The sequence below is a fragment of the Podarcis vaucheri genome, assembly GCF_965113315.1.
Source record: "Podarcis vaucheri genome assembly, chromosome: 3".
Taxonomy (NCBI): Eukaryota; Metazoa; Chordata; class Lepidosauria; order Squamata; family Lacertidae; genus Podarcis; species Podarcis vaucheri.
The window spans coordinates 119,792,215-119,818,772 of NC_138761.1; the positions used below are offsets into that span (position 1 = coordinate 119,792,215).

Here is a 26,558-nt window from a genome sequence, read left to right on the forward strand (position 1 = left end):
GTCTCTTAATATAAAGCATAAGCCAGAGGTAGCTTTAAAGCTATTAACATAAAATATTCTGGTGAGTTGTTCCATCAGTGGTAAATAATAGCCTCTGTCATCTGTTTCTCTATTGAGCAAAGGGGTAATGTGTGCCTGACATTACTCCATTGTTTAGACGTTGGAAGAAAAACAAAATTGCAAAAAGATGTGTTCATGACATTGTTATTTAAGTCAGTTGAACATGTGCAGACTCTGTGCCAATCCTAAACATATTTAGATCTAAATTAGGGGAGGGGAACCCTCAGTCTTCCTTGCTTTTTCTTCATACTGAGAGCTGCTGTATCATAAAAGTTAATCAGGAAAATCCCCAGTTTGATTATTGTCATGAATTAGCTCAAGGGAATCTTAACCAAAACAGCTGTAGCCTCTGTTCCCACTCCCCCCAGTTAAAAAACCCTACTGATTTGTCAGTTTTGCAGAACGTAGTTCATTTTTAGTACATAAAGTCTGAAAATTGGTAAATTCATAGTGTGTTTAAAAAAATGCTTTGCATTACAGGTAATAAATGCAGCTCTGGCTTTGGCTGCCAAGCCACAAAGTAAGCTAGCTCAAGAAAACATGGAGATGTTTAAAGAACAGTGGGAAAAGCAAGTTCGTGTGCTTACAGATGCTGTGGATGACATCACTTCCATTGATGACTTCCTGGCAGTATCAGGTAATGGGCTGCAGAATGCTAAGATTTATTTTATGTTTAGCTTTATTGTTTATCCTGCTACAGTGGCACAGGAATATCCTTTGGAATTCTGTGAATAGCATCGTTGGTTTGCTGCAACAAAGAATGTAATATGGTAGCAGCTGACTCAAGCAAGCACAAGTTTTTGTAGGCAAGAGTCTACAGCATTTGGCTTGTGGACATTTATCTTTCATAGGGTTGCCATACATCCTGGACATACCTGGAATACTGCAGTCGGAAGGAGTGTTCAGGGCAGAAACCTTTGAAATATGGAAGCCCTATCTTTTAAGTTCTTGGCAAAAAAACAAAACAGTAGATGTCTGGGGCAAAAAGACAGACAATCCAGCTGACATTGAACCCCATATGTTTTGACTATACACAATTTTGACGTTAGGCGTGATCCCTGGAACGTAACCCTTGCATAAGTTGCAGGCTTACTGTATTTCATCAGTTGTGTGAAGTAAATGAAAATGGATGGTGAAGATGTCAATATATAAAGATAGAAGAGGTGTAGATATACTCTTATCAGTTCTGTAGGAGGAGAACTCGCCTTACAATGTGAGAGGAAAAAAAAAAAAGAGGAAAACGTTCCAGTAAGATGATCCAGTCTTCTGAGGTTTGTGAACACATTGAGGCAGACATTTGCAGGCAACCACAGCTTTTAGCCCAGAACTCTTTTGGTCACACCAGTCCGGGGGGGGGGGAATATTTCCTTTCCACAAATAATTGAAGCATTGGGAAAACCTATATTGTACAGTCAATAGCACTGCCACCAATATATACATCTCCCCCATATTTGTGGTGTACATGGAACAGTACTTCCTTAACATCTGTTATCCAATAAACATTTTCTACTGTTCTGGAAATTCCTGTTTGCATTATGTGCACACAATACAATAAGGTGACAATCATTATGGTTTGTTGCTGTTGAATGATAACAGTTTTGTACAAAAGAGCGAAGTTTATAGTATAAATTATTGTAGATTGCTGGGAGACTAGTCTATTTAGGCTGCTTGACTTATTTGCTGGCATAATTGCTTGGATAAATAGAAGATACAATGTATGCCAACTTTAATTTGCATGTTATTTCCTTTCAGGCAGCATTTTGAATACTTTATTAATCACACAGCTTGCAGCTAGGTTTTGTGTATTACTTTTTAAAATAAAATGTCTGACTACCTCAGGCACTTTAGAGATAGCAATCACTAGTCATTTACGGTTGGTGTTCAGCATAGATTTATGTAAATAAAGAAGTATACCAGGTCACTAGAACAGCTACTGTCTTCAGCTATGGCCATGTTGTGTTAGAATGTCAGGCTTGCACTAAAGCAGATGTCTAAAATTACTAACAGGTTAACGGGACTGTAGTGGAGTCTGTAGTGGACTGTAGTGGAATTAACAGACATTTCTTTTCCTGTAAACCTCACCTCCATGAGATGAAGTTTTCTTAAAAGCCCTGCATTTCCTCAATCCAAATTTTAGAAAGTACTGCGAGCATATGCAAAAACAAAAGCCCTCACTGCTGTTGCTATTTCTCTAGATCTCAGGCTGGTAGTGGAAGTGCAAAATATACCACTGGGCTGCCTCACTCCTTCCATGTATGGAGCTGCTGTAGACAACGAGGTGTTGAAAATGTATGCTGTGTGAGTTTGGAGCCATTTGCCACATTTCCCACTGTGCTCTGCCACACACGCAACTTGCAACCCAGCCTTACTGCAGACTTCAGCAGTAGTTACTATTTATTATCTTACTACAGTGGTACCTCGGGTTAAGTACGTAATTCGTTCCGGAGGTCCGTCCTTAACCTGAAACTGTTCTTAACCTGAAGCACCACTTTAGCTAATGGGGCTTCCTGCGGCTGCCGTGCCGCCGGAGCACAATTTCTGTTCTCATCCTGAAGCAAACTTCTTAACCCGAGCTACTATTTCTGGGTTAATCAGAGTCTATAACCTGAAGCGTATGTAACCCAAGGTACAACTGTACTGCCAAGCTAAGATGCCTACAACTGCAGCCTTTACTTCTCTGGGGCTGTGGAGGATCACTCTGGGCGGCTTCCAATCAAGTGTTAAAAACAATACAGCATTAAATATTAAAAACTTCCCTAAACAGGGCTGCCTTCAGATGTCTTTTAAAGATAAGATAGCTGCTTATTTCCTTCACATCTGAAGGGCGCCACAGGGCGGGCGCCACTACCAAGAAGGCCCTTTGTCTGGTTCCCTGTAACCTCACTTCTCGCAATGAGGGAACCGCCAGAAGGCCTTTCCTCCCCTTCCGTTAATAATTAGTTCCTTCCTTCCTTTCTTTCTTTCTTTCTTTCTTTCTTTCTTTCTTTTGTTAACAGCGCTCTATAAAGATCTTTCCTAAACGCATTGGCTGGGGTGGAAGGGACAGACTCTTTAGCCAATGACAGAGTGAAGCTGAGGAGGTTGGAACATGGTGCTGCACATCCACTTTCACTGGATTCAGTCTCTGGATTTTATACTGTGCTAAGAATCCCCTGGGAGGGACGCGGGTGGCGCTGTGGGTAAAAGCCTCAGCGCCTAGGGCTTGCCGATCGAAAGGTCGGCGGTTCGAATCCCCGCGGCGGGGTGCGCTCCCGTTGTTCGGTCCCAGCGCCTGCCAACCTAGCAGTTCGAAAGCACCCTCGGGTGCAAGTAGATAAATAGGGACCGCTTATTAGTGGGAAGGTAAACGGCGTTTCCGTGTGCGGCTCTGGCTCGCCAGAGCAGCGATGTCACGCTGGCCACGTGACCCGGAAGTGTCTCCGGACAGCGCTGGCCCCCGGCCTCTTGAGTGAGATGGGCGCACAACCCCAGAGTCTGTCAAGACTGGCCCGTACGGGCAGGGGTACCTTTACCTTTAAGAATCCCCTATCCTAACTGTTCTGCATCTCCAGCTTTTTAATTTTCATTCTGCATTCACTCGTTTGCTCTTTGCTGAATAATGTTTGTTACATAGCTAATGGCTGCATAAAGTTGCTCTCCAATGGTGCCTTTTAAAAGACAGTGGAAACTTGAAACAAGCTGTTTGCAAAGGCTACCTGTGGTGGCCTGGCTACCGCTTTGTATACTTCTGATTAACATTAGACTATTTCAGAATGGCTTAATGTCAAGAATAGGAACACGTGTGAGGACTTGGAATGAGGGGTGAATGTCAAAAGCATGAAGAAAAATCTTTCTTGTAGTACATGTCTCACTTTTCCATAAAGGAGCATACCGCTTCAGTGCAAACATTTAATACCTTCAGTGCCAGAAGTATCTGGAAAATTGAGTACCATAAAGCGTGAAATTGTCAGAGCTGCCTGAGGAACATGGACAAATTATTGCCAATAAGAACTTGAGCATCTTCATCTTTCTTGGGCTTCAGAAAGATCTTTTGTTTCCTGAAGAAGTAGATGTAGAAAAGTGAAAAGCATTCTCTCCCCATCAAATCATTAAGAATGTTCTTGGGTATTTGATTTTGTCTGCAGCTCTCACTTTGTTGTCCGATTTGATCTATAAAACTTTTTAGAAGAGGGGTGCTGGAACCTGTGGCCTTTGGCTTGGTTTTCTGCAGGTGTGGGGAACCTAGAGGGAAGAGAGCAGGAAGGAGAACAGAATGGGATAACCTGAGGGAAAGAGACAGGCAAATGATCTGCTGCCCCCAGCAGACTATCACTGAGGGAATGAGGTTCTCAACAGGATGGGGGAAGGAATTAAAGATTCCCACCCCTGTTTTAGAATGTTGATTGGAACATGACTTATTTCATGCCCGTATTCCAAATAAAATAGACTTTGAACTGGTGAATGATTACAATTTCCTTCAGTCATGAAATGGGGGTATAGGGGCTGTTTTCTTAATTGCTTCATTTTGTACTCATCACGTAACCACAAAAGACTTGGATTTTTCACAGTCGTGACCAATCCCCTTCACCCTCTGCACTGATGCTGTTAGACACCAACCTAGGTCAGAATGTTAATTTTGAATTCTATTCTGTTCTATTTTACTACTAGAGAATCATATTCTGGAAGATGTAAACAAATGTGTCATTGCTCTCCAAGAAAAAGATGTTGATGGCTTAGATCGCACTGCTGGTGCAATTCGTGGTCGTGCAGCTAGAGTAATTCATGTTGTCACTTCTGAAATGGATAATTATGAACCTGGAGTGTATACAGAAAAGGTTCTGGAGGCAACAAAGCTGCTGTCAAACACAGGTAAGATAAACTACCTCATCAGGCTTTTAATTTCAGATACTTACCCTGTTCAGTGCTTTCGGCTTACAACTTTGTGTCGGTAGGTACAGCAAATTTATTAACTGTTTAAACCTCAGTGCTAAATCTAGTGTTTTGCTTGAAATGTGGGTCTTTTTATCCATAGCATTGTTCTGTGAGCCCCACGCTAAGTACAGATGATAATAGCTGTCATGGAGACCTGAGAGTCTTCAGATGTTGTTGAACTACAAGTTCCACCAGTCCAAGTCAACATCCCATCCCTGGGATATAATCACTGAGAAATTACTGGCTTGCAGTACCAAAATTCATGTCCTAATGGAACAAGTTTGCTCTCTTGAAAGAAAAAAATGTAAAGTCACAGATGAGAGCTAAGCGGGACTGTAATTGGTAAATTTAAAATGTCATTAATTTTAGCGTTCACACTCAATACATTTCTGGTCTGGAAGCAAGTTTGATACTCTGTTGAACTGTAAAATGCAAACCAGAAGGAATTTTTAATGACCATTCTGTCCATGTGTAAAACCACAGCAGACAATTACTTCATTTTGACCTTGAATTAAAATGAATTAATCATAAAATCAATATCATCATTCAGAGGGATTTCTTAGTGCCATATGACTACTATATTCAGTCCTAGAGCACTATGAACAGTGCTGTGTTTGTGCTGGTTAGTAGCTTGAGCTTAAAATAATTTGCCAATGCATCTTTGTGCAGAGCCACAGTATAGTGCATAGGATGTTGCAGAATTTAACTTCCTTTTTTTATTTAGGCTAAATGTGCTAGTTTTTAATTGTTTGAAAGATTTTCTTAAAGGTTGTAATCAATGGAGTTTTCCTTCTAGCATATGAAAGGAGAATTCAATTCATCTACAAATGTGACTTCACAGGTTAATTGTGTAAATCGTAAAATCTGGTGCCAGATCAACTCTTTGTGCCACTACTGCAGTCAAATCTGGCTCTGGTGTGGCTGTGTTTGCCCTGGAAATGGAAGCAAGAAAGGAGCAGGATACCGGCTGCCCCACTGTACGAAATGCTGTGCCTTTCCACCTGGTATACAACCCAGGAAGGCTGGAGGCCTCTTGGATAGAGCCCAAATTTTGTGCCCCATTTACTGAGTTGGATTGAGTTTGAGCTACTGAAGCGCATCTTAATAGTTTTGCCAATGAACTGAATGTGGCAGTGATTCTACCATCAAACGTCTCTGGTGGTGCTGATGACAGATAAGCCAGAATCCTTCTGGCAGACTGATTACAGTGGTACCTCTAGTTGCGTGCACCTCTGGATAAGTATCCTTCGGGTTACACACACGGCAAACCTGGAAGTATTTTTTCGGGTTTCGCCGTGCACGCATGCGCACTGTGCATGCACAGAACAGGCACCTCTGGTTGCGAAAACCTCGGGATCCGACCGGAGCTCTGGAATGGATCCTGTCTGTAACCAGAGGTACCACTGTAGTTCCATTTTGCTCCAACACCAAGTTCCTGTATCACTATCCTGCATTCCTCTTCTGCAATGATGATCTTGGTAACGCACAGTACATTTGGGGTCAGCGTTTTTAATGCTTCATTGCAGATCATTTAAAATTCCCTTAGTTATCATCAACAACATTGTGTATTTGTATGCTGCATTTCCATAGTAAACTATGCTGAAGGGGAGCTCACAACGTGGAGAATAATAACTTGATGAAAACGTTTTCTTAAGAAATACTCGATAAAATTATATAATTAATTATAAGGTCTAACAACAAAATACAAAAGCATAATCATGAAGATACAGTGGATCCCCAAAATTAAATCTTGGCCCCAACAGCAGCCCCAGAACACCCCCACCCTGATAGTCTCTAAGCATCCTGAGCAGCATACTTTTCTGGACTGACAGCAAGAAGGTCCCCGGTACCTTCAGCAACTACTTTGGTCTGGACCCCACACCCCCAGGCCAGGTGGAAATTGACCAGCAAAGCAGAGAGCATGTCTAGCCAGGACTCAGGGCAAGAAATGCAAAATTGAATATATGTTATTTTATAAAGCATTAAAGGATCTTTATAAGTATCAATTTGACCTCTTATTTGGGAAAGTATTTATTTCACCGTGCTCTTCCTCCTCCTGTAGCAAAGGTGTTAGGCTCACCACTGAGGCCATATGTGAGAACTTGTAATCTAATCCTGCATTTGTTGCACTGGCAGACTCCATTTTCTTGCTCATGGTTTTGTCACACTAACGGCATCTTAACAAATTAGCATTCTTTATATGGCCCAACAAAATAACTTTTATTAGCAGCCATAGAATTGTAGAGTTGGAAGGTGATCACCAGGGTCATCTAGACCCTGCAACGCAGGAATCCTTTCCAGAGCCAGCTCTGGACAGGTGGAAGCAAACCACCAACCTTCTGCTGAACGCACCGACCTGTTTATTAATGGCATTTGTATACCACCCAGCAACTCAGGTTTTCTGAGTGGTCAACATCACCATCATCATGTCTTGTGGCAAAACCTTTTCATATGTACACGTTTCAAATGCACAATACAATTAATGTACAAAACTAGCATGAATGTAGTCACATCCCCACCTTTCTTAAGTGTCTGTCCTGTGTGTATTGTTTGCCCTTTGTAGGGATACGATTAGGAAATCTGAATGTGTGTGATTTGTAACATTTCAATGAAAGAACAGTTGTACCAGTAATGTTTGTGGATTAAAAAACTGCATTTCAGTACTGTGTTACTGCAGAATCTGCGTGCTAAGGGCCACAAATTTTATTGTATTCTGGTAAGCGGAATGTATTTTCCCCCCGTGTTCTTTAGTTATGCCACGTTTTACTGAACAAGTAGAAGCTGCTGTAGAAGCTCTGAGTTCTGACCCTGCTCAACCAATGGATGAAAATGAATTCATCGATGCTTCTCGATTGGTATACGATGGAATTCGTGACATCAGAAAAGCAGTGCTGATGATCAGAGTGAGTCAGCCTTTCTTTCCTTAAAATAGCATTCACTGGTTTTCTCAAACACATTTTTATTAAACAATAAGGCAGTACAATAGCACTAAGAGTGTCTGTATAAAATATACACACATTCTAAATTTAAACAGCTGCTTCACAGCATAACCCCTCTGGGCAGCTCTCAAGGCATATATAACAATTAAAATACAAAATGAAACAATAAATGCTGTTCAATTAAAAACACATGACACAGATTTAATCTTAAATACTGCTTGTACCCCTAATTCCACCCATTACCTGCAAATTGCTATGGGATCTTGTTTATATATTATGTAAACAATTGTGATCACTTCTCAAATGTTTTAACCGTGATAGGTCATAGGTCATTATGACAGTTAAAAGACATATCGGAGACAAATAAAGTCAAGTCACAGTTAACGTCGCACATTTGTTGGCTGAACTGTTTTTAGTTCATTAATGCTTTCATAACTGGCTACTACAGTATGCTTTATGTATAGCTGTCATTTGGCAAGCATTCGAAAGCTACAACTGGTACAGAATATGGCAACCTACCGTATTTTTTGCTCTATAAGACGCACCAGACCATAAGACGCACCTAGTTTTTGGAGGCGGAAAACAAGAAAAAAAATATTCTGAATCTCAGAAGCCAGAACAACAAGAGGGATCGCTGCGCAGCGAAAGCAGCGATCCCTCTTGCTGTTCTGGCTTCTGGGATAGCTGTGCAGCCTGCATGCTCTCCATAAGACGCACACACATTTTGCCTTACTTTTTAGGAGGGAAAAAGTGAGTCTTATAGAGCAAAAAATATGGTATTCCTTTTATCATAACATATACTTTGCTTTTTAAGAATTCAGAAGCAACTTGCATCAGTATGCAGCAATCACAATAAGACAATATCAGAACATAAATTCATTGGGATGCTTCTTACAGGACAATTGATGCTGGTGCCTCTGATTAGAGGGGCACAGTGGTGTGGAAACCTAACATTTCTTAGACTGCATTACCTAATTGTTGGCTCTCTAATGTCAGTTGGCCCAAATTTGGGGGAGCGGGGGCGCTGAAGGTTCTTCACTCCTGCTTTAGACATATATGTGATTTGTGTTCATATCAAGTATCTTTGTGCTAGAAATATCTCCTTAGGAGTAGTACAACCACCTACCTATTTTCATTCTTCCCCCAAAAAGTTTTTAATTATTTAACCGAAAGATATTTTAAGTTTTTATCTTGTTATGTGATTCTGTACATGTATTTAACACTCTTAATTTACTACAGCTGCTTTGAAACTTTTAAGAGTCAGATAAATAGCTGTAGGATTGACGACACAAAATAGAACTGTCAAGGCTAAGATAAAAAAGCAGGTTTTGATAGGCTCTTAGGTCACAGCAGGGGGAATAAATCTAAGAAAACCCTATAACGTTAAGATTACATCTAGTGCTTCAGGAAGCAAATTCAAAAGACAGCCTGTTTGCTACTTCAATTTTACCAAATGCATAAACTCAAACTCTAATGAATCAGTAGACAGTTAAGTTAAAAGTGTGTCTCGTCTTCTTGGGCCTATGTTGAAAAGCTCTTTTATTGAAAGCTTCACATTTCAATCTAAAATGCAAATTGGAAAGATGGTAGAAAGCTTTAAGCAAGTATAAGAATGAATCACAAATATTGGAAATTTTAACTAATACCGTTCATTAATTATCAACATTTAAATGTAAAGCATGATAATGTTAAGCATTTGTGTATACCTTGAATTAAGCCAATACGTACTGAGAATGTAAAAGCTAGGCGAAGAAACCTTTTTTATCTAACAAAGATTAAACTACAGGACAACTGATGGCAGATCTTCATTTCCTCATGTTATGTGTATTAAAATAGGGATCTAGATTACAGGGGCTTTAAAATTACAATTACCTGCTGTGACATTACCACATTGGCATCACTTGTATTCCAAGGCAGAGATTGGCATGCATTCCCAGATGAGATTATGAGGGTTGCTTCATGTAATACTTCCCCAACTTCTTTTTTCCATTCTATGTTCCTGTAATTCAGATAGAATATATACTTTCCCCAAAAGTTGTATCAGTACTAGAGAGAGAAAATAACATGAGCCAAACCTGAAAATTGAAATATTGCACCTTGTCTCAGCAGCTGTAGATTCTTTTGTTAGAGCTTGCTTCATACCTATTTGCTCCCCTGCTGCAAGTATTCCAGTTTTTAGACACACACACACACACACCAGTGACAGATTTGGGTACTATGGCACCCTATACAAGGCCACAGTACGCGCCCCCAGCCCTCACACTGCCTTCCGAAAGGTGAGTAAGGAGGCACCTGGCTTTGGGAAGGAGGTACGAGAATGCTGGCAGAGTCTTAGAACCCCTCCTGCTTCCTTCCCAAAGCTGGGAAAATGCTAACTGGGCTTTGGGAAGGGAGGATTCTAGGACCCTTTCAGAGTCTCACACCTCCTTCCCAAAGCCTAGCTTTGGAGTTTCTTATAAGTGTTGTGAATCCTATTTTAGTTGTCTTCAACTAAAATGTGAAGGAGGCTTAATCTTGGAGTATCAGTTAATGAAGCTGGTGGGCACAATGCTCTGCAGTTTAACATGTGCATCCCAAATCAGTTGTCCACAGTTTTTAAAATATTTATTTAAAACATTTATATTCAATCTCCCCATCAAATTATCTACAGGATGCTTTAAATGTCATAAGCCGTACATTTAGCACATGTGGTGGTGCCGTTTCTAACTGCTTATCTGTAAACCACAAAATGTGAAAATTCATTCATGTTTAGTTTTAAAGCTTTTAAATTAGATGCATTCCAGAGGGAATAACCCCAGAGATGTTAGTTCACTGAATTGCTCTTGACTTTTTGTATTGTTGTTTTCCCAGACTCCTGAAGAACTGGATGATTCAGACTTTGAGACAGAAGACTTTGATGTTAGAAGCCGAACAAGTGTTCAGACTGAAGATGACCAACTTATTGCAGGCCAAAGTGCAAGAGTAAGGCAAACTGTTCCAAATCTCGCTGAACATATGCAGAACATTTGACCATACTTTAATCAAGACACTAGCATTCCTCTCTGCTTCTGCATTTTAGGGGGGGAAATTGTGTTTCAAGGGTTAGAAGTGTATTACCTTTTTATTGTCTACCCCATAACATTGTCTTAACGTCCCTCTTTCTCCAACCATCATCTTCCTTCTTTTCTGCTTTGGGGAAGGAAGTAGAATCAAAACAGAAAGAAAAGGTTGCCAATGGGGCAGTCCATATTGGATCAGAACATGACATATCCAAGTGTCCTGTTCAACTGTCCAGCTCCACCCCCTCATATCACTCCCTCTGCTATCCTCATCCTTAGTTGCTTCTCCCCTCTGATGCATGTACTTTCCTCCTGCCACACTAGTTAATCCCTAGCCTTAAGATAATTTTACCCAAAGATCATGAACTCTTCTGGCCCTATCCTTTCAGCTATCCCAGTGAGTTCATAAACCTATCTTCAAACCCATGAGTCTTCGCTGTTTGTCAGTCATTATGTAATCTGATAAGTGGCATTTCTTTTCCTGTTTTACCTTTCCTTCTGCCCCACATTTTGTAATAGAACCACAGACCTAATAGACAGGATCATCAGATAAGAACATCTAATCTGATACCTGCATTAGAATTCCCTTTAATAGCCAAGGATAAGTTTATTTCTTTGTTTCTAGGGTATATTTACATTCTGCCTTTCCTGCAAGGTGGAATACTTGGTTCTCCCCCACACACACACACACACACACACTTTATCCTCATGGCAACCCTGTAGGTTACCCAAGGCTGAGAAATGGTGACTTAATCAAGGCCACTCCAGTAAGATATTTGGCAGAGAGGGGATTTGAACCTATATCTCCCAAGTCCGAGTCCAACATTTAACCACTGCACTACAGTGACTCTTCACTAATTAGAATGTACCACTTAGGACTATTTTGTTCTGCTGCCAGCATATAAAGTGCTGCCACTTGAGACCATTATATTTGGTCTCAGCTCTCTCCCTCGTCTTTATTACAGCATTTATTTTCTCCTTATATTATGCCACCTCAACCTTTTAAGATTTCACATTCCTTTACTTTTCCTAAGATTGCATGGCTTCCAAACTATTTATTCTGAGCTCTCTCCAGTTCCTCTTCAGATTTCTTTTAAATGATGGATACCAAAATTGAATGTAATACTTCAATAATTGGATTAGCTTCTGTGTTGCAACCAAATAGCCCTTCATATGTATATTTTATGCTAAACGTCAAACTTGGCAACTGTCTCCCTTACAAAATTGTAGCAGACCAGAGGTAATTCTCGCCAAGCGCCATTGGTAATTTCTAAGTTTTCTGTGTATACGTGCGTGCAGTGTGTTTGCACAGAACACTACCACAATAATTAAAGGAGATGCTTAAATTCAAGTGGCACTGCTCCAAAGAGGACATGCCAGTGCACTACTTGAAACTGCAGGTGGGCTACTTGTTTGTGAATAAACATGCCTTTTCAAGCCAGGCACCCTGGGTTATCCTGTTGTTTCATACAGCCCAACAGTGGCCTAGCTCTGTTATAATTTGCTTTCACTTGGTGAACTAGCCCTACAATTTTGTCTGTAGACAGTGTGTGTTTAAACTCCCAAAATCCAATCCTAGATTAATTTGGAACATCGTGATCTGGTAATTACGTAGGAGGATGTGTTCTTGCTTCAAAGCTTTGCTCCTGAGCACTCTTGAACAATATTCAAGAGGTTGTTCTTGACAATAAACATAAATTTAATTTCTAGCTATCTACCTGAAGGTAGGTGAACTCTACAGCAGTGATTCTGTAATGGTGTGAACCACCTTGCTGTAAAGGCTATTGTACTCTACAAAGAGAAAAGGAGGAAAAAAGAAAGAAGGCACCCTCGGGATGCTAGCAATTTCCTCTCAGCAGGACTTCAGAAATCAGCCTTTTATCAGTGACTTTCTTTCCCAATAGTCTGTACTACTAATGGTAGATAATTCATATAGGTGCAAGATATGGATCAAGATGGAAATAAATGTTCCTCTCATCCTTTCAGATATAATTTGATTCTGCCCCTATGAATTAGTTGGCTAGTGAAAATAACCTGAAAAGCCACCTTGCCAAAGAATGGAAGTAATTATATGCGAAACCATTCTTCTTTCCAGGCTATCATGGCTCAACTCCCTCAGGAGCAAAAAGCAAAAATCGCTGAACAAGTTGCCAGCTTCCAGGAAGAAAAGAGTAAATTGGATGCTGAAGTGTCCAAATGGGATGATAGTGGTAATGATATCATTGTTCTGGCAAAACAGATGTGCATGATTATGATGGAAATGACAGATTTTACCAGGTAAGGATTCCTTATTGACATGCCATCTAAATAAGCATTTTGGGGGAACTTTATTTCATATCCGTTGTCCAACAAGGCTCTGTTAGATTTACATTCGTTCCTAAATGCTATTGACTGACCCGACTAGTTTTGTCTGTTTTCAATCTGGCTTTAGCCCTTGCTTTGGTACTGAAACTGCCTTTGTCAGCCTGCAGGGTGGTGATTAGCATAGAGGGAGAGAGGACTGATTCTCCTGGATCTCCCAGCAGCTTTTGTTAACATCAACCATGGGATCCTCTCAAGATCCTGTCCAAGTTATGTGTGCATAGTACTTTTCTGCTGTGGTTCTATTCGTGCCTAGGTTACCACTTCCGGGAGGTGGTGCCTGGGGGATTTCTGCTCAGTTTCATGGCCCCTTCTCTCATAGGGCTCCATCTCGTCCCCCATGCCGTTTAGCATCTACACAAAGCCACTGAATGAGATCATCCAGGGAGGGAGGGATAAAACGTAGGTTATGGAAGTGCTTTATCAGTGCCTGGCAATGGTAATGGGATGAGAGCCAAAAGGCTGAAGCTCAATCCAGACCAGATTGAGGTTCTGCTAGTGCATGGTTCATCTGCCCAGATCAATTGTAGTTCACCCTCTCCTTGAGGATGTTGCACTCCCTCCTAATGGACCAGGTTCATCACTTGAGGGCACTCACCTGTCTTTGTATCTAGAGGCGTGCCATGAGACACTTTTTACCATCTTAGGCTAGAGCTCTCTATGGGGGGCAGAGAGAGACTCCAAGTCTGGGTCATTTGTATTACTACAGTGGCTTGTATTCAGTGAAGTGCTGTTAGTGCAAGCATTTCACCTTGTGCACCAATACTTCCTTTTCCTGAGTGCCTGTGCCAATTTGTTTTGGGTTCCCCCCCCAAAAAAAAACACACTTCAGAGCAGATAGTTGGGAGCATGGGTGGAGTTAGAAAGAGATGGTTCTCTTGCTTGGGCAGAAGTCCTTGCACTAACAATTTCATTTGGAAACAACCCAGTGTGATGTGTGTGGGCCTGCTTTTAAAAACGGTGAGAAGCTTTAGTTGGTACAGAATATAGGTACAATAATACACACTGGAACTGGGTATTATGATTATAATATGCTTGTACTTTTCCATCTCCCCTGACTCATGTTCCTCATTTCGTGCCCAATTCAAAGAACTGGTTTTGACCTTTAAAAACCTTCTTGGTGTGAGACCTCAGTATCTGGAAGATTACCTTTTCCCTACACTTTGAAATCATTATCCATGGCCCTTCTCTAAGTGTCCTCTACAACTGGGGAATGCCATGTGGTTTCGAGAGGGCCTTTCCGTTATTTGTCCTTTCAGTAGCGGCTGGATACCTTTTTATTGTCCCTGGCCTTTTAAACTATAATGTGGGTTTGATACTGCCTTAGCTGTGTGGATTTTTTCCCCTCTGTCCTCTTCAGAATTTTAGTGCTGCAAAGTCTCTACTCTGTTTTAATGTAGTCTTTCTGGTTTTCATTGGCTATGTTTCATTTTATTCTCTTTGATTCTGGCAAGCTATCCAGAGATCTTCTGCTGTAGGGTGCTGTATAAATTGTAGAAATAAATAATAAATGTCTGAATAACTAAAGCTCTCTCCAGCACATGCATTGCTGAACATAATTTCAACATTATTTTGGAAATCCCACATTTTGTGAAGATTAAAATGTAACTTCCTACATTGATTATCTGTGATGCATACATGGAGATTCCAGGAAACTGCATAGAAATTGTGTTCAATTTGTGATCTGTATTCTGAAAAACTGGGCCAAAATGATACTTATTTGAAAATAGAGGACAATAAATAAGGTTTCATAGTACTTAAATATTAAGCAGAGAAGGGTGTTTTGTTTTGTTTTGCATATTGCAATAATGTAATGATCTGACACTTGAAATTAGTTGACTTTTGGTTTATTTTTATTATAGGTTAATGACTGTGTTCCAAAGAGTATAGGAGTGTCCAAGAGTTTGGGCTTGCCTTGTTTGTTTTTGTTTGTTTGCAGAGATTTAGATAGGATTGTATATATGCGCATAGATACATATGATTCCACCAACCTGTAAAAGATCCTCTTTTTGTGAAAGTGGTGGGGTCTGTGTCCAAGAAATGCAAACGCAGTCTCCCCAGATACTCAGAACTATCTGCACAATTCTTTGGTTCCTTCCAATATGTAGTATGAAACAGAACTATGTGAAGAACCTGGTTCACAAGTTTTACCTTTTTATATCTGAAACATACTGTACATTAATAATATGAAGCAATCTTTTACAGTGCGCTTCAGTGCCACATTAGTGCAGCCTAGTTGTAGCCATTCCTGTACAGCTGGAGAGCACTGAGAAACAAAAATGTCCTTGATTTGTGTTCTTGATTCTAATAGACAACTGCTGTGCTCTCTTTTTTTGCAGAGGGAAAGGGCCACTGAAAAATACATCTGATGTGATTAGTGCAGCAAAGAAAATTGCAGAAGCTGGGTCAAGAATGGACAAGTTAGGACGGACAATTGCTGATCATGTGAGTTGGAACTGATTTTTCACAAGCTTTTAGTTTAATTTAAACAGGGGTTTTAGGTTCACAGGTACAAGAGTCCTGGAGCTAGCAGCTTGTTTTATGGTGTCTTCTGACTCAAATTATTGATTCTTTGTTCTCCACCACTTCAGCTTTTTTATTTGTAGCTGGATTACTCGTTTTCCCTGAGTTTTGGAGAAGCTTGGTGTTCACTTCAAAAATTGTCACTGAGCGTAGAGTTCCCCAAAGAAAGCTGTTACTTTCCACTGCTGGTTTTTGTTTTGTTTTTCCATACATTGCTCTGCAACTACTCAATCATTGTGGATGCTTGGACACCTTACAAAAAAAAAAAAACCCAATCTCGAAAGAACTGCCTCACTGTGTGTTCCCAGCATTAGTAAATGCAGGTTAAGTTGTAATCTTTCAACTTTGTTTTTGAATAATTACTCTCTGAACACTTGCTTTATACCTCCAGTTGTACAATTTCATATTTGAGACACACGTTCATTGTGAAGTTCTGCAAATTGCTCTGGCTTGGCACGGTCTGACCTTATGGAAGATAAGGAGCCTGAAGGCAAGCAGTCACACAGCACTTAACCATATGCGCTTCTAGAATGCAGTGGAATTACTACATTGCCCTTGCCTTGCAAGCCACCAGCAGAGATGTCAGTATTTTGGAACTTGCATCTATCTCAAACTGTAGGACTGAAAGCAATAATAGCTTTTTCCATTTGCAGTTACAAAGAACTTTTTCTCACCATTTAGATGAATTTTCACGCATTGTGAGAACTTCATTCATACAGTATTGCATCTCATTGTTACCTTAATTCATTCTGCCTTTTTTTTTTTATTCGCTTCACAGTGTGTATATTTTGGAATTCTCAAAAGTGAAGACATATATTTTGCAGCCAGATTAGTTAAAGCAGGAAAATCTGACCTCCTGTGCAAACTAGCACAATTTTAAGCATTTTAATGCCTTACAGGTGCAAGTTCAGGATGTTTCCATTATAGATTGAAAGGCAATGAATAGCTCGTGCAATTGCTCTCAACAAGCAATTATTCAAAGTATCTACTTTTGCAAACGAAGTGAACAATATACGTGATAATAATGAAACGTTTAGTTCTCAGCCATTCACTTTCGATTTTCCACTATGCAGTGTAGAAAGCCTAAATGTATATTCACTAAATAGATACACTATTTATTTAAAATTAGAAGCAAAAATCTTTTGTTACATATTAGGCTATGGGATCCATGGGTGACATTTATACTGTGTGGGGAAATTCTTGGTGCTTGGCGTAATGGGCTGAGGCGGGAAACCTGAGTTCAATTCCTGCTCAGCCATGAAGCTCACAGGATAAATTCTTCGCAGACTTGTGATAAAATGAGAGGAACTATAAACTGCTTCGAAGTTTTTCTACCATTAAACCATGTATGCTGCCACTTTTTTTAAAAAAAAACAAAAGCAGAATACATTTCAAAAGAGAGAAGCCTCAGTTAGGACATACTATGAAATCCATATACCTGTATTATTACTGTTTATAGGTCAATCAGCGTATATAGACAGGCATTTTGCCAAATCTTTTTTACAAGGTAACGACTGACCTGGTGGCTGTTGATATTATCAGTCTTTGTGCAAGAGGTATTCTACAACATCAGCTTTTTGCCTAACTTAGATATTTAAGGTAGCCTGTATGTTCATTAGGGGACTGGAAACACTATTGATATGTGTTACACTGATCAATTTTAATGTCTCAGAACTAAATACCAATTTTATTTCTGTCCTCAGTGCCCAGATTCTGCTTGCAAACAGGATTTGCTAGCCTATCTGCAACGTATTGCTTTATACTGCCACCAGCTAAACATCTGCAGCAAAGTGAAGGCAGAAGTTCAAAACCTGGGAGGAGAACTCGTCGTGTCTGGGGTATGTAAATTTCTGAACACTTTGGTTTGGGCTTCCTTCTACATCCACAGTTGTACAATCTTCATTTATGTTAATTTTTTAGGAATCTGAACAAACTTTGTGTGTCTTCATTTTGTTTCTGATCTCTGAATATATAAATCTCCTTTTGGAAAGATTCCTGGAGCATCTTGGTTTTGCTCAAAAACTCATTACAATTGTTTCTGATTATCCTTATGTACTTAGATATTTCTGGTAAGTCAGAGGCCATGCTAGAGTGCAATTTTTCACAGTTGTGCTATGCTTTTTCATTCAGAGAGTAAATTTACTTTCATTCCTGTAAGATACAGGCTACATCTAAACTTCGATCTGCAGCTATCCAGAGCTGAGACCACTCCACAGCTGCATTCTGAATAATGGTTTATTTTCTGAAAGCATCTTAGAATCTAGATCAAATCCTTTTACTTCTTTCCAAACTTCCAGTTCCAAGTCATTCTTTTCTGCCATCATGTCTGCTTGTTTCTCATCAGTTTTTACATCAAACTGCTTGTCTTTAAACCTCTCCACAAACCTGTCCCATTCTATTGTTTATACTTGTGCCTTGTTCTCCTACCAGTCTACCAGTCAGCCGCTTGGGACTTCTGCTTTCAGGCTCCCCCACTTATTTCTTTTGCTGCCCCTGGAACTTCCTAGCAGAATAACCAAGCAATGCTCGCTCTCTTCCCCTTGGAAACCTTTAGTAGTTTTAACCCTTTGGTCCTCAGCCTAGCTGTGTGCACATCATTTTCATCCCATCTTACCTTCCCCCTTTATCTCATTGCCAGCATTGGAAACTTTTTCAGGCAGTAGTGACAGTCTTTTTCTCCTCTCCTCACCTCCCCATAGGTTTATATTATGCCAGGGGTCAGCAAACTTTTTCAGCCGGGGGCCGGTCCACCATCCCTCAGACCATGTGGTGGGCCAGACTATATTTTGAAGGGGGAAAAATGAACAAATTCCTGTGCCCCACAAATAACCCAGAGATGCATTTTAAATAAAAGCACACATTCTACTGATGTAAAAACATGCTGATTCCCGGGCCATCCGTGGGCTAGATTGAGAAGGCGATTGGGCCACTTCCGGCCCCCGGGCCTTAGGTTGCCTACTCCTGTATTATGCTGTAAAGCACTTTGTATATTGATGGTGCTAAATCACTATCAGCATTTTCTCACACTTTTGCTATACGCACTGTAGTCTCTTCCACTTCCCCCTTCACTCTGCAAAACTGGAGCAGTTTTGAAAAAAAATTCATTGGGCAAGTGCGTTTGTGGTTGTGTGCTTGCACTGAAGTACAAATGTTTGTACCCAAATGTAAGACTTCATGCTCCCCTTCAGCAGTGCAGTTCCCCTGTCCAGTACTATGCTGACATCTTCAAGGGTTTACATTTAAGGAGTAAGTTTTTCCAGCACAAGAATGCTATCCCACTGTATCAAGGCTCCCCATTTATCCATTAAAAAAGTATGCATTAAACAGTGATTGTGATAGAGATACCTTAGTGGTGGTCGGAACATGGTTCTTATTGCTCCACAAAACTAGTCCTCAACTTCTTTTTTCTGATCATCAAAAGGCTTGTTCTTAGCTACACGTTGTGTTTAGACAATTACTTTCGCAGAAGGGAATTCACACTATAAGATATGGGAGAAATGAAAGGTTCAGATCCTAAATTTTGCTTGAAGAAGAAGAAGAAAACAAGCGAATTCCGCCTTTGAGAATAATGGCAAACTAAAGCAGAAACATATAGTAGTGTTGGCAGCAGCACCTTCACACAGAGTACATTTGGTGTAGCAATAGGCTCCTAGCAGATCTGTCACAACCAGGGGAATTGTGGATGAGCACTGCAGAAAACACAACATGTATTGCTGTGGTATTCTGCATGTGAGGGCACTCTTTGGCAAGGCTCTCGGCATGGGAGAAAGACATAGCTGTTACCCCGACAGCCCGCTAACATGTTCCCTGGGGTTTTACTGAGACTATAAAATGCCTGTGTGACTTACATGGTCTTCTGCCATAAATAATTGTCTGTCTCCAAGCTAGACTCGGTAGAATGTAGTTTAATACACACTGAAAAAGAAAAGTGCATACACCGTGTAGGTATCCCTTTCCCCATCAGCCAGTTGAACAATGACCTAGTTTGTTACAGCACTTGCCTTCCCATTAAGTGTTTGTTTGTGATGTATACCGTATTTTTCACCCCATAAGACGCACCGGCCCATAAGACGCACCTAGATTTTAGAGGGGGAAATAAAGGGAAAAAAATTTATTTCCCCCCCCCCCAGGTGCGCTGCGCTACACCAGGAGCTTGGGGCGTGCGGAGCTCAGCGCGCCCCAACCTTCTGCGTGCAGGCAAGGTCTCCGCTTGCGTGGGAGAGCTGGGCGCCTCTCCCAGGGCTAGCGGACCCCTGCGCTAATCCAGAAGCTTGGGGCAAGCTGAGGTCAGCGCGCCCCAAGCTTCTGCGTGCCGGCAAGCAGTCCACTGCCGCCCCAAGCCTCGCGCACCCGGTGGGACCTCCTGCTTGGGGCGGCAGCGGACTGCTTGCGCGCACCTAGAAGCTTGGGGCAAGCTGAGCTCAGCGCGCCCCAAGCCTCCCGCACCCGTCAGGAGGTCCCGCTGGGTGCGCGAGGCTTGGGGCGGCAGCGGACTGCTTGCGCGCACCTAGAAGCTTGGGGCGTGCTGAGCTCAGCGCGCCCCAAGCTTCTGCATGCCAGCAAGCAGTCCGCTGCCACCCCAAGCCTCCCGCACCCAGCAGGAGGTCCCGCTGGGTGCGCGAGGCTTGGGGCGGCAGCGGACTGCTTGCGCGCACCTAGAAGCTTGGGGCGTGCTGAGGTCAGCGCGCCCCAAGCTTCTAGGTGCGCGCAAGCAGTCCGCTGCCGCCCCAAGCCTCGTGCACCCGGTGGGACCTCCTGCCGGGTGCGCGAGGCTTGCAGACACTCGCACGAAGCAGGGGGAGCCCTCCAGAGGGCTCCCCGTGCTTCGGGCGACAGGCTGCCGCCCCAAGCCTCGCGCACCCGGTGGGACCTCCTGCCGGGCACGCGAGGCTTGCAGGCATTCGCCCCATAAGACGCACCCCGATTTCCCCTTCATTTTTGGAGGGGAAAAAGTGCGTCTTATGGGGCGAAAAATACGGTAAATACAACATTTTGGAATCTGGGAAATAAAAAATAAAAGTTAAAATCGGTAAAAGGAATCAGGAATCCCATATCACTTGTTTATGCAGTTCTTTTTTAAAAAAATAATTTTTATTGTTTATGCAGTTCTTGGTCAGAAGGATTTTGTTAAATGCAGGACATACAGGAATGGTTATTCTCCACTGATATGCAGAATCTGAGAAATGGCTGCAATGGATCCTAACCCAGATTCTCTTTGTAAATGTCGACATTATCTGTGCTGCTGTAGAAATCATAAAAATGAAAAGGCAGTCTTGATCTGTTGATTAAGAGGCCTAAATCAGTCAAAGGTCCCTCAAAATATGCCAAGCAGTTAATCTTTTTGAAGCTTCCCTCATGGAGTCTTTAAATTCTGAATTCAAACAGTCTGTGCCACCCTACCTGTTGCCATCTTCTGTCAATCTGCATGTCCTTTTTGACAGTGCAGTGATGTTAATATGATACATTTCAATGCAAGCAGATGGTGGTCACTATGCAGCGCTGCACAGTGGACACATCAGCTGTTGACACAAAGTGATGGGACACAACAGAATGCTGGCAGAAATTGTGCAGTGCAATTGTGTGCTTACGATTCCATATTTTATCAGTTTGTTAAAATATGTTGACTTAGTAGAATAGATACCACAATCCAAATTGACACATACAAGAGCTGGCTTATCCTTCATTGGTGTGGTTTCATATTTCAAAAATTCTCCACAGGTTGTTTTTTCCCCCTTCACCTTGGCTTAGTTAAATTTTCCTTACTGTCCATCTCATTCTGCCTGTTCCTCATTTGCATAGGCATGGAGCCCTCCAATTGAAAGCCCTGTCTCAAAATACATAGACAGCTGCTAGCAGCAGCGGAATAACCTTCACAGTCTAGACCAGTGGTTTTCAACCAGTGGGCCTTGGCACCCTAGGGTCTGGGGTGCCGCGGGCAACACTGGCCTCTGTCCCTCTTTCCTTCCCTCCCTTCTCTGATGCTCTCTTATGTCTCTGCCCCCCAACGGCTTGCACAGCTGTTGGTTGCAGCAGCCCTGGCTACAAGCTCACTAGGAGAATGGTGCCTCTGGGGCTGGTCAGGGGTTGCTGGTTGCCAGGAGCTGAGGCAGCCTCAAGAGTAAGCAGGCCAGGGAGTTCAGCCAGCCAGTCCACCAGCCCTTGCTGTTGGGAATGAACAGGCAAGTACTAGTGTGAGGAAGCAGCTCTCTTTGGGGCAGGGGGCAGCAGCAGCAAGACCAGGGGCGGCAGCAGCGGCTGCCAGGAGGACTCCCAAGGAGAGGGGAGAGGAGGCAGAGGAAACACTGCACAAGGGAGGGTGTTTGAAAAAGAGTGGGAGACTGCCAACTCTGCAGGCAAGGGGTGGCATAACTGGACTCCTGAGCCCCACAGGGATGCCACAGAAAGAATGGTCAAGGGAGCTGTGGAATCAAAAGTTGAAAACCTCTAGTCTAGACCATACAGTATAAGCAGAGACAGAACAGAGAAGAAGCCCTGTGGAACAATAGCTCCAGGTTCACTGATATGTCAACAAAACAATTTCCAGAGAGGTGGAGTGGAACGAGATCTTGCCCTCCTCTGTTGCTGCTAAAAAATTTGATTTATAGCCGATGGGCTCAGAGCAGGTAGCAGGTACCACATGAGACAAGTTTTCAGGTCACCTGTTAACATGAGCATCATTTATACTGAGCCAGCCACACCCTCCTGCTCTTCTCACACAGCCACTATTGTAGAGAAATGCTTCTCGTCTACAGAAGCTTGCGTCCTGACAAATGTTATTTTTTTGAAATGCCAATGACTATTTTTGCTGCAACAAGCCAAAATACTGCCATACCTTTGGAAATCCCTTCCTAACTGCTTTTTCTCTTAAGTAATTGCTAAACTGAGGGCTTATTTAAATAAGCTCATTTAACTAAATTTTCTCCAATCACCATTTGACTATTAAGTACTGTACTTTTGCCCAACGGTCCTGTTAAAAGAAACACTCCAGGTTTTTTTAGTGAAGCACTGAAGACTCCTTGGGTAGTCCAAGATTATGTCTGCAGCGCTAAGGCATGTATGTGTTGATAATTTTTTTAAAAATATATAAGTTCCTCTTCCTTTGTTTACCTGCATATGAAAACACAAGGTTTTCACCCAGAAGCTTGGCGTGTAAGGAAGAATTCCTTAAACCTACGCAGGCAAAAGCAGAATACTGAAGTTACTTCAATTTAGCATCAAGACTTTTAATACTTCATGCCATGCCAGCAATCAGGGCGAGTGCTTCTGTTTTGAAAGTGATGAGGATCTGTGTTTCATGATTGTGTATCCAGCCGTCAGATGACTTGGGAATCTTGGCTGGCTGTATGCAGTGATTGAGTTCATATTATTCAAGAGCTTTGGACTTGCATTCCTTGGACAGCAGCCCTTGTCTCCACCTCCACCCACCCAATGTCATGTAGAAAACCTCTTTTGAAAATTAAGGGGACTTCCAAAAGTAGTCTGATTGGATGCATGGTTCAGATTCTGACATTTTTGCTTTGAGTGCAGCTAAAGAAGCCTTTTGAGTCCTGCCCACTGCTTTCCTTCTTTAAAGGTAAATGGACCCCTGAGCATTAGGTCCAGTCGTGACCGACTCTGGGGTTGCGCTGCTCATCTCGCTTTATTGGCCGAGGGAGCCGGCGTACAGCTTCCGGGTCATGTGGCCAGCATGACTAAGCCGCTTCTGGCAAACCAGAGCAGCGCATGGAAACACTGTTTACCTTCCCGCCAGAGCGGTTCCTATTTATCTACTTGCACTTTGACGTGCTTTGGAAATGCTAGGTTGGCAGGAGCAGGGACCGAGCAACGGGAGCTCACCCCGTCGCAGGGATTCAAACTGCCGACCTTCTGATTGGCAAGTCCTAGGCTCTGTGGTTTAACCCACAGCGTCACCCATGTCCCCACTTTCCTTCTTTATTCTCCTTCTCCAATTCGTCTAAAGCAAGCACTATGCTAAGTTTCAACAGGAAACCTCTATGGTAAAGGAATCTAACGAATGTAAAGAGACAATATAAATGGTTATTTGAAGCATCTTCCGTTCTGCCTTTCCTAAAATGCTGCACAATGAGCACTATCTGAAACTAAAGGGACTTTCTTGCTGACCTGCTTTTAGGTGGACAGTGCCATGTCGCTGATTCAAGCTGCCAAGAACCTGATGAATGCTGTGGTGCAAACAGTGAAGGCCTCCTACGTGGCGTCCACAAAATACCAGAAGTCTCAAGGGATGGCTTCTCTGAACCTGCCAGCCGTGTCCTGGAAAATGAAAGCCCCAGAGAAGAAACCACTCGTCAAGCGAGAGAAACAGGACGAAACACAGACCAAAATCAAGCGCGCCTCCCAGAAAAAGCACGTCAACCCAGTGCAAGCACTCAGCGAATTCAAGGCAATGGAGAGCATTTAAACAGAGGGAGTAGTATTTCTGGATTTCATTCCTATTATCAGATTCCCCCTCCCCCCAAATATTCTATGGATTATGTTAGAATTCATTTACACAATATTTTTTGATAAAATCACTTAGACTAAAAGGAGGTAAGCAAGATATATGAAGCATGAAAATACATCTTTAAATCTGAGAACATGGTTAATTTTAGTATGAAAATGCTGTTTAGAATTCTGTGGCATTTCCCCCCCTAGCTTTTTAAAATAATAAATCCTGCTTTTAAATCTATTCTATAACCAAAGTTGAATTTACTGTAACATTAATCCTTCACATAGCTGGATCATGTAATTCCTTTAGAAGAAATGTGAGCCTTCTCAACTTGGAAGTAGAATGGAACCTGTACTTTTATCAAAATTATATTATGCTTTGGGTGGATAGAGAGCATAAGTTTGGTATGTTGAAATAATTGATAAAATGGAAAACGCTAGTTGCTGCTTAAAACACTAAGACAACCGTAGAAAATGATTTTGAAAAAGTAATATACTATAGCATTCTTTTCTAATTTAAGCAGGTTTTGACTCCTTTATATGAAACGGAACACTTTGATTCATTTGTTCTGAATTGCTGGGTTGAAGGTTAGCTTTCAGCATGTGCATCTTGTGAAGACTTCCATCGGAGCCCATAGGGGAGCGAAAGTTACTTAGTGTGCATCACAAGGAAAACTTTTAATACTTAAGATGGTGAAAATGTTAAGCCTTACTTACACATAACTGATGTACTTTGCTGGAGGGGACTCTAATAAGTGGCTTGTTCCAGCCACTGTTGTAAATGTTGCATGTTTCCCTCGGCATTCAAATGCAAATCTATCATTGTGTTCTTCTCATAATTGCTATGCATCCTGCCCTGGGCTTTTAAAAAACCTAGCAAATAGCATTGCATTCAGACTGCGATTCAGGCATTGTTTGTCATACTGGGAGCCTCATGGTATAATTTTGCTCTTTAAAATTTTTATGGATTTCTGTTTTTATACCTTTTCCAATAAAGTCCAGTATAAAAACCAGTTGTAAGGGTCAGAGCTTTCTTTGCAGTTCATAAAACACTCCTAATTCTGTAATGAAGTGGCTGGGCTATGCAACTAATTAGTGGCAATTTAAAGGGCTAGTCATTGGTGACTAACACATGAATCACTTGTTCACTTTAGTTAAAATGTACATAATGGAGGGTCTGCTATAGTTTCATTGCACCATGGGCAAAATTACTATGCTCTTATTGTGACTCATACCGTGTGCTGGGGGGGGGGGAAGGTACTCAAGAATTAAATCAGCTGAATTCTTGGCATGTTATTGAAGCACTTGTTCCAAAGATTATCTGCTCGTGCTTTAGTTTGACTCTTTGCAACTACTCAGTTCACACACCCCAGTTTAACCATAGTTGAGGGTTTACCATGAATGCACAGGTGGCTCTCACTTTACTCCAACCCTAGTGCTAGCAGGAGCAGCAACCGCAACTCTGGCTTCATGGTAAATGCCTTAAATGTGTCCCAGTAGTTGTATTGCCCCCATAGTTAGATAGGAAGATAATGAGATAGCAAGAAGTTGCAAAGCCACAGTGTTTATTAGAGGATTCTGATGCAAAACCAATGAATCAAAATTGCATGCTCTATTATACACGTGAAAAGAACCGGCTAGGTGTCCGAGAGAGCCTTCTAGTCACCCAGAGAGGTTAAAATGAAGGCAAGATATATTTTAGTGTGTCATCCCTTCCAGGCTGATAGGGCACCAGAATCTTCTTAGAGGCTGGTAATTAACTTTCCCAATGATTGGGGAAGGTCACTGTATGATGAGACATTCGGATTGAATGGAGCCCAAGTTTGAAATAGGACTCTGTTTACCACTTATTCCAGTTTAATGTAAAATGTGGTTTTGAAATGAAACGTTATTGTTTGTACAGAGGTACATCTATAAGGGGAAGTATCTCAGGTCAGCAATAACCACAACAAACAAAAGAGCAGGGTTGAAATAATCTGGAAACAGTGGGATAGAAACTATATATACCACCAATAATATTGCAACAGAAATACTGCACTTGTATGCTGTCCGGAAAGACAGAGGAAATAATAACTTAAGTAAACTCCTAGCAGATAAACCTTTTCATATGGATTGTGTTGTTTAAAATTCCTACATTACATCCATAACACTGCTTTTTTAAATACTATCTCCAAGAGATGTCTTGCCCTGCTTTTGTTTTTGGTCATATTTTCTCGGAGGTGAATTCATTTCATATTTCCTCTCCTGGAAGTGTTGCCTACCTGACCCTCCTAGACGTAAC

General features: G+C 41.7%; 1 protein-coding gene across 2 annotated transcripts in view; it reads left to right on the forward strand.

Annotated features, from left to right (window-relative positions):
* Window positions 1–25,290, forward strand: part of CTNNA1 (catenin alpha 1) — a 67,023-nt gene extending 41,733 nt beyond the window's left edge. For both annotated transcript variants that reach the window (XM_082216330.1, XM_082216331.1), the window contains exons 11-18: window positions 541–697; window positions 4,708–4,908; window positions 7,723–7,874; window positions 10,761–10,871; window positions 13,044–13,225; window positions 15,649–15,754; window positions 17,536–17,670; window positions 23,964–25,290. In XM_082216330.1, the coding sequence (XP_082072456.1) occupies window positions 541–697; window positions 4,708–4,908; window positions 7,723–7,874; window positions 10,761–10,871; window positions 13,044–13,225; window positions 15,649–15,754; window positions 17,536–17,670; window positions 23,964–24,251 (1,332 nt within the window). In that variant the 3' untranslated portion in view covers window positions 24,252–25,290. The remainder of the gene's footprint in view (window positions 1–540; window positions 698–4,707; window positions 4,909–7,722; window positions 7,875–10,760; window positions 10,872–13,043; window positions 13,226–15,648; window positions 15,755–17,535; window positions 17,671–23,963) is intronic.
* The last annotated feature ends 1,268 nt before the right edge of the window (window positions 25,291–26,558 follow it).